A 12,103-nucleotide genomic window follows, 5' to 3' on the forward strand; every position below is an offset into this window, starting at 1 on the left:
ACAGTTTGAGGGTTTTCACTGTGTTTTCTCGCATCAGCCCTCCAGCCTAGCGCTGCATACACAAGCCATCGGGCCGTACCTCAGGTGTACGCACGGCTTTCGGCGGGAACCGCCGACGGGGCACCTAGCCGGGCGCGGCCGGAGGGCGCTGGGAGGTTTCCGTGCCCGCGCTCCGCCGCCCACACGGCGGCTGCCGTCCCCTGAGGCGCCCAGGGAAACCCGCGCTGTCGCCTCAGCGCCGGGGCGCGCCGCGCTTCCTGGGGGCGCTGCCCTGCCTGGGGGCGCCGCCCGCGGAAGCGCCGGCCCGGCCCCTCCCGCTGCCCGATCGCCGCCGCGGCTCTGAGACGCCGCCGGCTCGCCCTGCCTGGCGCCCCCTGCCCCGGCCCTCGGTACCGCTCCCGCGGCCCAGCCCGCTCCCGGGGAGCGCGGCGCCGCTGCTCCGAGCCTTTCCATCGCCCGCGTCCCTCAGCACCTGCGCGGGGGCACTGCGCCGCCCCGCCAGCCCGTCAGGCGCTGGGCCGCGCCCCGCCCCGTCACCTGACCGCCGGGGACGCGCCCGCCGCCCCCTCCCCTCCTCCGCCTGCCCTCCCGGTCGGTACGGCGCGGCTGGCGTGCGGTGGGGCCCGCCTCCGCCATGGTGCTGGAGTCGGTGGTGGCGGATCTTCTGAACCGCTTCCTGGGCGACTATGTGGAGAACCTGAACAAGTCTCAGCTCAAGCTGGGCATATGGGGGGGTAAGGAGCCCCTTTTCTCGTGCCCCGGCGCTGTCACGGGAGTCGGGCGCTGCCCCGCGTCGCGGCGGGGAGCGGAGCTCGCTGGCTGCGGTACCCCCGTGAGGGGCTGGCGGCTGGCGGGGCCGCCGTTCCCTCTGAGGGGCCGGCGGGCTGCGAGTGTGCGGCGCGGCACTCTGAGGAGAGGGCGAGCGGCGGAGCCGCGGCCCTCCGTGAGGGACGGGCCGTCAGGCTGTGGCGCGGACCGTACCCCGCCGCCCCTTCCCCACCGTGAGTTGCGGGCGGTCCGTGGCCCCTGGTGAGGGGCGGTCGGTCGGTCAGGCCGTGTCCGCTACCCCGCCGCCCATGACGGGCCGTCGGTCGCCCCGTGCCCCTGGCCTCTGGCCCCTCTCCCTGCTCTAGCGGGGCGGGCGGCCTGTGGGGGAGCGGCGGGTTCCTCGCTGCGCTGAGGGGCCGTGGGGGAGAAGGCGCGAAGCGGGTTTTCCGCGGCGGCGGGTCCTCCCGGGGGCTGAGGCGCAGAGTGGGCGCACGTCGCTGGCCTCGGAGTGCGCTGAGGCACGAAACGATCGGCAAGGAGAAAAAAAACCAAAACAAGAACTCTTTTTTGGCCTCTCTTTTCTCGAGGGTGTACCGGTTGGGGGTAGGAGTGTGCTGCTGCGTGCGGGCCCGTGTGGAGTGACCTCAGGAGGAGAGGAGGCCTTGGCTGAGGGGCGGCTGGTGGGGTGCTAGGGTGTCTTTAACCGGCTAATTTATTGGTGTAAATAATGTCTGTTGAACAGAAGTGATAATGCCATAAAACAGAGCAGATGTTATCGGTGAATATATTGGACATTTTGGTTTGCTACGCTGTAGGCATGTAAAAGCCCAGTTGAAGTACGGCTGGCTATTTTAAATGATTCCCACACGTAAAGGACGAGACTTTTCTCGTCATCTTATTTTTGCTCTTGCCATGGTAGTAAGTATTCTAACATTCATAAATTACTAATAGATGATAAATATTTATAAATTATTAATACATTAAAAATCGAACATGGCATTAAAAGCACTAAGAGGTATATGCTATGTGCTTTCCTCAGGTAAATCCTGTGTGCCAGTGTTTCCTTTGGAAATCCTATTATGTTGCCTGTGTCAGGAAAAGCTAATGTGTTGTGAAAACAGGCATGTGTTTTTGTGGCTTTCTGATTCATGATTTTTCTGTTACATAAAATCATCGCAACCAAGATACACTTTTCCTAGTCTACCCTACCTTGATAGAACTGTAATTATAATTTGCAATAAAGTGAATAGTAACAAAGATTTGCTGTTACTGTAGGTGTACTTAATAGAGTAGAAACATGCGGACCTTTAAGTTGGTGAAGCTTCTGTAATCTCTTCCACCATGAAATTTTGTCTGAATAATCAGTGTTTAATGACTTACAAATTAGATGCGTTGTGCTGTTTTGTAACTGGAGTAAGGTTTTCAGATTTTATCCATGTGTACTTGGGAGGATTGTAGTTGTGTTCCTTGTTCCAACTTACATAATAGTCGAAAGTCACTTGTTCTTACTTCTCTTTTTCTTCTAAATAGGTAATGTGGCACTTGACAATTTACAGATAAAGGAGAATGCATTAGTAAGTGTTCTAATTTCTTTTAAATTGCTTTTCTGTGTCAAAAGTCTAAGTCTTACGTTTAAATGTTACTTACTGTAGTCTAACAAGAAGTAAGTCCTTGGTTAACTGTTTCCAATTTTGCCCATGTTACTGGATCAAAGGAAGAAAATTAGCTACGTTTGAAAAGGTAAGTGTGTTCCTTCAGAAGAGAAAAGTAACTGCTGAGCAATTAGCAACAGGGTTTTGAGGTGAGTTTCTCCATGTTTATGCATACATGCATATACAGCCTGTTGTAGTATTTGAGGCTTGACACGATAAAACTTTAAAAAAGATGTTGATGTGTTTCTGTTACTATTTTGGTCATCCAGTATAACTTAAAGAATTTAATTTCTGCTGTGACTGCTACTGTATAATCGTAATTCATAGTTAAGTCGTAGGGTTTTTTCCTCTTGTATGTCCACGCAGGAGATGTTTGTATGTTCCTGAACAATTTACTAGATCTAATGAGTGTTCATAGGCTTAGGTTTTGTTGTTGAGTTTTTTTTAGCTTTGGTTGAGTAAGTGGCTTTTCAAGGCCTGATTTCACATTCATTGATTGATCTAAGTCTTCTGAAAGGCAGAAGTTTCTTCTCATTTGTTGGTGTGGGGATGAAGGGAGAAAAAGTTCATCCTTCTGCCTCAGTTGATGGGATTGAAGCTTATGTTTATGACTTTCTCTGTAAATTGATGCTTATTAAGACTGGCAGTCATTAAAATACATACTCTGTGGAAGTAAATATGTTTATTCCAATGGTCCATTCTCTTGCTTTTAAAATAGAAATGACGGAGTGAAGGAAAAAAATGAATCCCTTTTCTTGTCTGAAGATGTACCCATATTCTTGTCTGAAAAAACCCCCAAACAACTGGCTGATTTTTATGTTCTTTAATTGAGCTAATGAACACCTGCACTACTGAGAGAATCTCACTGCAATCTTGTGTCTTCAAACTACACTGAGAACTGTTACTCTTCTGTGAATTGAAAACAGTTGGATCTTTTTATGACATAATTATTGGTTTCTCATCATTGTTCTGAAGTTTCATATTTTACATTCCCATTTCATTCATTCACAATAATTTTGTTGTACTTTAAAACTCTTGATAAAATATCTTCATAATCTGGCCGTTAAAAAAGGAAAGAAGGAAGTGTTATCTACTTTCTACATGTCTTTCCTTCTTATGATGACAGCAAGGTTGATTATGATTCTAGCAGTTAAAAATGCATATTTGTGTATGTGACTGACCAGAGCTAAGATGAATTCAAGAACTGAAAACAAGGGATGTTTTGGCCTGCTTTACCATAGCAGTATGTTAGATTTCTGTGCGAAAGTAGTTAAATGAAGGTTGATATTGAACACCACTTTTAGAGGAGTAGCCTCTACCTTCTTGCAAAAGAAGGGATTAAAGGAATGTGATATGGTCCAACTTTTTCTTTTCTAGTTTACCTGTCTGCTGTCTGGATTGTTTTTGTTTTCCTCTTAAGGTTTTCCACCAGAAAATAACTACCTTTTAATTTCTGTATATAGATACAGTACTTTTTAAATGTAAGAAAAGAAAGTCCTTAGGAAAAGGGAAGTGAGCAAATAGTTAACTTTTACTGTTATGCTTGCTGAGTCCACTCCCCCCCCCCCCCCCCTTGGTCATAGTAAAAGAGTGTTTCATTAAAATGGAAGTTTGTCAGACCTCAGTAAAAATTTAGGCTTCAGCTCATGCAAAGTAGTCTTTTAAGAAGGTTAGTGTAAAATTTCTAAAATAAAATTGTACAGATTAGTTTTTAGGCACCTTTAAAATGTAACCTTTTTTTTCCCCTAAAAAATATGTTAAAGAGTTTACTGACCCAAAATGCTGAAGTGTCATTCTGTGAAATACGTACTTTTTACCTTTTGAGGCTGTACTGTTTAGTGTGACTTGAGCTACAAAAAAAAAAAAGAGATGAGTATAATGGGGCAGTTGCTATTGATATTCCTTTTTTACTTCATTAAAAACTTATAGTAGTGATAGTAATGAATCCTTTTGATGGATTTTTTTTTTCAGTTTTATCCTATTTTTCAATCATAATGAAAAATGACTGATGACAAACTGGTCTAAGCTCTTTAGAAACTTGTTATGTGTTTCTCGGCTTGTATCCATCATTACCACCAAAAAGCTTGAATTCTGAGCTTTACTTGTGAATTTGTATCCAGTATCCAGCTGGTCACAGCTCTTAATCTTCAAAGCTAAAATTGCCTGTTTCTTCTCAGTTATAGTCTTGAAGTATTTTCAGTAGATCTTTTTTCATGTTAACATCAAACCCCAGTGCTTTCACGGTTTTTAATTTATGTCAGTCTGTTGTCTTTACTCAACAACTTTAAAGCATCTTTAATTTCTAGCCTATCCTTCGCTTCCCCCCTCCCCCTCAGTTTTCTTCTGAAAACTGTTTTTTCAATGTCAGACTCACGGTCCTGTCCTTTCAGCAGGCCAAACTGAGCAGGTCCTCCTCAGAATTTAGCTGTGGTTCATAAATGAAGTATTAAAAGGGGTGGATTTGGTTTCTGCTGTCTGCTTCTACATGACTTCTACTGTTCCTAGCTCTATCAAGAGCAGAGATCTTTCTTTGCTCTCACAATTTGTTTCAGCCTCCTTTTATGCCTGTTCTTACTACTAAAAACAAAGTTTGGAGATCAGACTATTTTAAGTGAGTCTGTTTTTCTTTTCTCTCCTGATACATTTCAATGAAAAATAAAAACTGAGAAGAAAGCTTCCAGTTAAGCTTAATGACCAGATTTTTAATGTGCAGGAGCCTGCAGGAAGAAATATTTGGGAAGTGCTGAAGAGCAGTTGCCACCAGGAAGAATTGAATGCATAAGGATAAGTTTCTAGGACTATGTATTTATAACCAGGAAAGGGTTAAAATATTCCATAGGTCTTGCTTTTCAGTTGTTTCTGTGAGGTGCTGAAAAGGAAAAAGCCATGGAAATACTGTCACAAGCTTAGTCACTTAAAGTTGCTTGATATTAGGCTCCTAACTGCAGCTCAGAATACTTTTTAAAAACTGTGGAAATCTGGCAGACACGTTAATTTGGATATTAATCTTCTTTTTTGGAGCAGCTCAGTTAAATGTTTTTAAGTTGTTGGAAGACTGGTGGTCAAAGTTGTTTTCTAGTGCATGGGAAGAGACAAGTGGTTAATGCCTATCTCGTTTAGGAAAATGGGTTTGCTTTTTATAGCCTTTGAGGTTAAGACTTCAGGTCTTTGAATTGTGGTTAAGTTATTTGAAAAGAATGCTGAAGTGGAAGACTGTTCTGGAATTTTTATTTTCTGAGACTTATTTTTTACGATTTCCTTTTATTTATTTGATTTTTTTCTACTTTTGCTTTGTCCCTTTTTGCTATTCATGATATTCTTGTAGTTATATTTCTCGTTTTGCTCTACACTGTATAGGAGAGATACTTTGTGAGGCTTTAATTGATGATGATAATTGCACATTTGTCACATGTTCTTCATCTTTCTAAGCCTTACTTGATCATGATTTTTGGAAGGCATTTTGCAAAGAACTTCTCAGTATTGTTAGTAAAACTTTTTATGTGTTTGCAAATACTAAGTACTATTGTAAAAAAAAAAACAAACCCTATATGGCAAATGAATAAAAATGTAAAATGAAATTCTTGTATATAGGTAAAATTTTAATTTTCAGTAACCTTTGGAGTGAGGCATTATCATCCTTTTAGGAGACAATTGCCAGAAATTTTACATGCTTTATTTTAAGGCTTTTTGCAAGCCTAACCATGTTTATGGTTATGTGTTCACATGAGTATGGCTAAATAGTTAAAATTCTGTCAAATGGAGAAGTGTTTCTGTTCTGGAACTTCAGTTCTGGCAAAACAGTTTTAACAGAAGTAAAGACAATAATTTCACTGTATAAACCAGCTTGTCTTTAGAATACATAGACCTGTTTAATACTTTATTTTTTTCCTCACAGAGTGAACTGGATGTACCTTTTAGAATAAAAGTTGGCCAGATAGGTAAGTTTTTGTTTCAATGGTAGTATTGAAATGGAAATTTTAGTACAGGCATTTTAGTACAAGACTGAAGGTCAGTCCTGACTCTGAATTTCTTTTGTCAAGCGTTCATAAATGCTCTCTGTAATTGTACTTGCTATTGAAACTAGCATAGAAGTCTGATGTGATTGCCCTGGATAAATTGTAAAAATGTTGTCTGGCAAACCCTGTTTGTGAACTTTGTAGGCTGGTATGAAAAACAGGTCTGAGACGTTCTTCCTAGATAATGAAGGATCGAGGGTGTTCAGTATAGGCAGAGTGTGTGTGGCTCTTTAAAGGACATACTAGGAATATGAAGAATTTATGTAAGATTCATGAAAGTGGTAAACATGCCAAGGGTTTAGAAACTATTAGATGCTTTTTTTTTTTTTAAAAAAATCCTTTCCCTGGTGTTTTTTTTTAAATTAAAAATCCCTTTCCATTTGTTAAAGGTGAATGTAGTTGTATTTCTTCTTCTACTTCCCTGGGAAAATCATGTTCACTCCAGTGAATTGAACTCCAGTCATGATCTCAGGTTTTGGTCTGAAGTCTTCTGACTCTAACAGCATCATCTTGCTTAAAGTTATGGCTTATATTTTCTCTGTATGTGTTTTTTCACTTCAAGGGCTTTATAAAATGTTTAAACCCATACAGTTTCTCCTTACTTTCTAAGGTGTTCAGGACATCAGAATATAGGGCTCATGTTCTTTGATGGCTGAGGTGGTTGGACTAAGCACAGTGTAGATTTTTGTTTTGATTTAACTCTATCTCTTTTATTTAGATAAACTTACTCTGAAGATTCCTTGGAAGAATCTGTATGGCGAGGCAGTTGTTGCAACTCTAGAAGGCTTATATCTTCTGATAGTTCCTGGAGCAAGTACGTAAACTTCACCAATGCAGTTAAATAATAGAAGAAAAAAATATCTCAAGGTACCATGTAAATGAGTATATAATAGCAAATAATTTGTGTAAGCTGCCATTTTTACATTCTGTTTCCTCAGGGAAATTTCTAGACAAATGCTGGCAAGTTAGTGGAAGAAGGGTGGGCGAAAACACCACCTGTTGCTTTTATGGAAATCCTTGGTTGTATCCATTCAGAGTTCAATTCAGCAGCCAAGTTTCCTCTGAAGTATGCTTATTCTGAATCCACTTTTCTGGCATGATTTATATATTTTTGCTGTTGCATGATATATTTCACCTGCCTCTGACAACAATCAAAAGTAGTAATTCCATTAGAACTGTGTTTAAGGAGAGAGAAGAGCATCAGAGAACTTGATTAGTTTTCCTTGAAATCAGAACCTCTGGTATATTAAGAAAACTTGCACATTTTTAGAGTGTCAAATATACTTATTGCACAGGCCACACTTAAGAGTATGAATTCCCATTATGAAGAAATGTGAATTCTCTTGTGAAGTAATGCTTGAATGCTGGTACAATCCTTTTATGTCTTAGTGTGTAAAAATTACAATTTCAGAGGCTGGATGCAGCTTTCAGCAATTAAACCTAGAACAGCTTTTATCTCAAATGAGGTATTTTGCAACATCGTGTTGAATATAGTGTGAGTTGCTTCTTTATATAACTTGAAATTTACGATTAAAGTGGTCCCAACTTGGCTTACAGGCATTAAATATGATGCAGAGAAGGAAGAAAAATACTTGCAGGATAATAAACAGAAGGAACTGGCAAGGATTGAGGAGGCCTTGCAGAAAGCAGCAGAAAAAGGTACTGAGTTAATATAAGTCTCCCCTGAAATTTGAGGACTTAGACTGTGCTATAAAAGAAAAGTCCCATTTTGTGATTGACTTAATAAACTTTGTTTTTTCAACTGTCTAGCTCATCTTACTACTCTGAAAAAGCTTTTTCCTCTAAATCTTGAAATAAATGTTATTTTTTTTAACCATTCATTTATCCAGTCAGCTTTCATGGGAATGGGGATTTTATAATCTGGTATGTCTTCCCCCCGGCTTAAAGCTTTAGGAGAACAGGACCAGAGGTAGAAACTGTATTGCATGAGGCTAATGTTGATATCTTCATCAGTAATACATATTTAATAATGAATTTTAGAGGTGCATGTGACAGGTTGTCCTTTGCTTAAAGAAAACTTTAAATTAGAGACTGATAAGGTTTGTAAATTTTTACTTCAACAATAATGCTTTTGTTTTAATTTCTGCTGTCCTATGTACTGTGTTTTGACTGGTTTGAGAAATAAGACTCTCTTGAGTAGGAAATAATTTGTGATGCAAGAAAACAATTGGACATGACTGTAGGAAACTTTACTTAAAACTTTTGATCAGGGTCATTAAAAAAATTTACACTTTCAATTACAGGTTAAAATAATTGATCATTTCAGTCAAGTTAACCTGATTTTTGGGTGGAGTTTTTTTGTCATAATAAATGTTTTTAACATAATTATGGTATAAATTAAGCTTGCATAGAAACAAAGCTCAGAACTAATAACAGGTAACTAATTATATGGTAGAGGAAAAAGTTACTACTCAAGTTTTTTTCTGAAGTGAGAGCTGTTGGGCAGTATAATGGTTCTTAAGATGCATCTCTAGAATACCTGTAATGCTGCAAGTCATGGAGAAGTTACTGAAAATGAAATTATGCTTAGAACACTTAGAAAAAGGTAGTTTGATTGTTTTCTCTTTGATTATTTAATTTTCCAGTTACAGGATGCTCTACTGCCTTGTTCCTGCTTTGCTAGTTTGAAGTGTATATTTGCAGTTTCCTTCAGACAGTGAACTGGCAATCCATTTACAGTAGAAGAAAGAGGCCTTGCTTTATTTCTTGTATTTGGTGTGTCAGAAACTGTATGAGAGCTAAGACAGCTTCAGTGAATTAATTTTGCAGCCATTACTTCATACAGGGGCAAAGGGATGTTCATAGAGGTTTAACCTTGGGCATGTAGAACTTGAATGCTGTAAAGCAGCAGTGTTTCAGCCATTATTCTTTGCGCCAGTAGCAATGGGATGAAGGGATAATATAACAAGAAGGATTTGACCTAATATGTGCTGCTTGAGGAATTCCAATTCTGGAACTTTGTATAATTTGACAAGTGAGTCTGTGCACCTGTGACAGTGGTCAGTTTTGAAAGAAATGTACTACATTCAGCATTTGTAAGGGTTTTTTTTGAGAAAAAAAAATAACCTCAGTAGCTCAGCTCTGTGTTGTTGAACTAGAATTAGGTTTAGCCACATTTTGTGATTTTAAACTTTAAGCCTTGTGAAGGAAAAGCTGGAGGAACAATCAGATTGGGTTATTTTAAACTGTAGTTATCCTCTCAGTCATACCACAGCATGATCCTTATGGGTATTTCCAACTTGAGACAGTCTTATGATTCTGCAATCATATCTCAGCAGTAGCTAGTTGGGGTTCTGATGTTGTACTAGAATATTGTACTCAGGAGGACTTGTGTAGTTCTTGAATGAGCAGATTACTTACTTTTTGCTAGATGAAGTCTAGGGGCCCAAGTTGCCCTACCACAACATCAACTTCTAAGAAATTCAGCTCTTTCTGTAGGCTTTTAATAGCACACAATAGCTGGTAAAAATCAAGGAAATACATTGAAAAGGAAGTTACCAGTGTCCATGAATTTTTAGCTGTATTTGCTTTCCTGCTAGTACTCACCTGACAATGTATTTAGAATTTGGATTTGGTACTTGCATTTGTGTGAGAGGATTTTAGCATACAGTCCTGGGGATATTTTCTTTAGACATGCTATTCCAATATTGAGCAAAATAGTCATATCACTGTGTGGTTTGTGTAGTGTGATGAGGAAATGATAACAAGCTTTGCTATTTTCTGTTTCCTAAGCTGTTAAAATCTGTCAGTATCAGAACTTGTATATGGAGACCAAGGCTTGCAGCTCTTGTCTTTTGCTGGTTATAAGTAAAATGAAATTTGCACAATTTGCCTGTGTAGATAATCTTTGAAACTAGATATTCTGAAGTGACTCTGGCTATCAGGTACTGCAGTGGAAATACTAATGTGTCATATGAGTTTTATAAACTTAACATTAAATCAGGAGCTGATTTTCTTCTTCTAAATGAAATGTATTTTTTTGGTTATTTGCTGCCATGTGGACCAAGGCACTCATTCACAAGATTCCTTGTATGGGTTGGAGAGTCTGATTTACAAGGATGCTAAGCCTGGTGGGTATGCATGGTTAGTTATGTTTTGCACATGCATAATAGGTATGCAGCTTACATTAAAAATAAAAATTAAAAAACACTCTCCCAAAGCAGCCAAATGTAGAAAGGAGGAAACAATACTTGTTTGGTAAGCGTGCATGGTCTTGAAACTCTGGATGGGCAAAATGAACCATAGCAGAATGAAGGCATTTAGCATGCTTTTCCATGTTTCTGTTTATTTGGTTTGCTCTCAAGTTACACAAGGAAGCAGTTTCCACTGGAATTCAGATGAACTTTTATTATGTTGTACCTGCTGTATTTTTTATCTTGAGCCATATCTTCAGAAATTTTTTAGCCAGAATTCCTTAGTGGGCTTTTATCTGAGTGCAGGTTTAGTATGAGCTTAAAATCATACTTTCAGTTGCTCTGTAGTAATGGATGTGGATAATCAAGAAGAAAATCATCTTGCCTTAGTTTTGTCATACACGGGAATGAAAGCCTGAGACCTACAAATTTAATAGTTAGCGAAGGAAACTGTCTTCTAAAAATATAATTTATAGAGGATTACTTCTACTGTTTAAAGGAACTATCCAAAAGAAGTTGTTTGTTTGGCATAGTTTTTCCTTTTTGTTATTTGTAGGGTAATCACCTTACCTGCAAGACAAGTTGGAATCTTGGCAGGCACTTTATCCTCCTTTGTTTGAACTGGCATACAAATAACATAAAAAGAAAATTGTTTTTCCCCATAGTTAAATACCCTGTTGCACTTACTTCCTTCTTGCTCTAGTGGCATACACCCTTCTCATGCTAAAACCTCTTAAAAGCGAAGCACAGGCAGCCCTGTTGCTAAGTTCATTTCCCCTTACATGGTCAGAGAGGGGAAAGAAACTACGCAATTTGCCGAACTACTTCTCTTTAGAAATGTGGAAAAATATGAGCACTAATTTAATACATGACATGGTTGTGATTGTGGGGGTCATAATTTGTGTGTAAGTAATAGAATTTAATTTCATGTAAAGCTTTTAGTCATAATTTTTATATGCCTTTTTTGCAGTTACTGGTATTGTTCTTTCAGATGGCTTTCATACCATACTGTTGATTAGCACAAGAATCATATTGGAAAGTGCCCTTTGGCTTTCCACGTACATCTCAAATATCTTAACTTGGGACTTAGGCCTTTGTATGATAGAAGTGTCTTCTGAATTTAAACTTACATGTTGCTTTTTTTCCCCACGTATGTTATTAACTGTTCAGTTATAACAATTATGCCTTTGCCTGAGGTCATTAAGTAAAACCCAAACACTTGGATTACAGAAAAATTTATTCACCAGGGTTTCTAATAATCAGTCATGGCTCTGTTCTTGGTGCTCTTTTGTACATAGGTGATCTGGAATTGCGTTATGCAGTGCAGTTATGAAGTCTGGATATGTATGTGCTGAGAAGTGTGGTGATTATTTGTAATTCCTCAAACTCGAGACATTACATAGGGTATATATGAAAGTTGAAATAAATGGCTTGACCTTACAATTGGCAGGACAATTGATCAAGTAGAAATTTGGATACTTAATATCTAAGATTTTTCCTGGCTAGTTAGTTT

At 39.6% G+C, this 12,103-nt stretch overlaps 1 protein-coding gene across 3 annotated transcripts in view; it reads left to right on the forward strand.

The window, feature by feature from the left end:
- The first annotated feature begins 494 nt into the window (after positions 1 to 494).
- Positions 495 to 12,103, forward strand: part of VPS13C (vacuolar protein sorting 13 homolog C) — a 97,062-nt gene continuing 85,453 nt past the window's right edge. For 2 of the 3 annotated variants that reach the window (XM_080395546.1, XM_080395548.1), the window contains exons 1-6: positions 495 to 734; positions 2,299 to 2,342; positions 6,316 to 6,358; positions 7,155 to 7,250; positions 7,994 to 8,095; positions 10,465 to 10,527. In XM_080395546.1, the coding sequence (XP_080251672.1) occupies positions 635 to 734; positions 2,299 to 2,342; positions 6,316 to 6,358; positions 7,155 to 7,250; positions 7,994 to 8,095; positions 10,465 to 10,527 (448 nt within the window). In that variant the 5' untranslated portion in view covers positions 495 to 634. The remainder of the gene's footprint in view (positions 735 to 2,298; positions 2,343 to 6,315; positions 6,359 to 7,154; positions 7,251 to 7,993; positions 8,096 to 10,464; positions 10,528 to 12,103) is intronic. The other variant, XM_080395547.1, reaches the window with a different exon arrangement.

Source organism: Falco punctatus (genome assembly GCF_963210335.1).
Source record: "Falco punctatus genome assembly, chromosome: 7".
NCBI lineage: Eukaryota > Metazoa > Chordata > Aves > Falconiformes > Falconidae > Falco > Falco punctatus.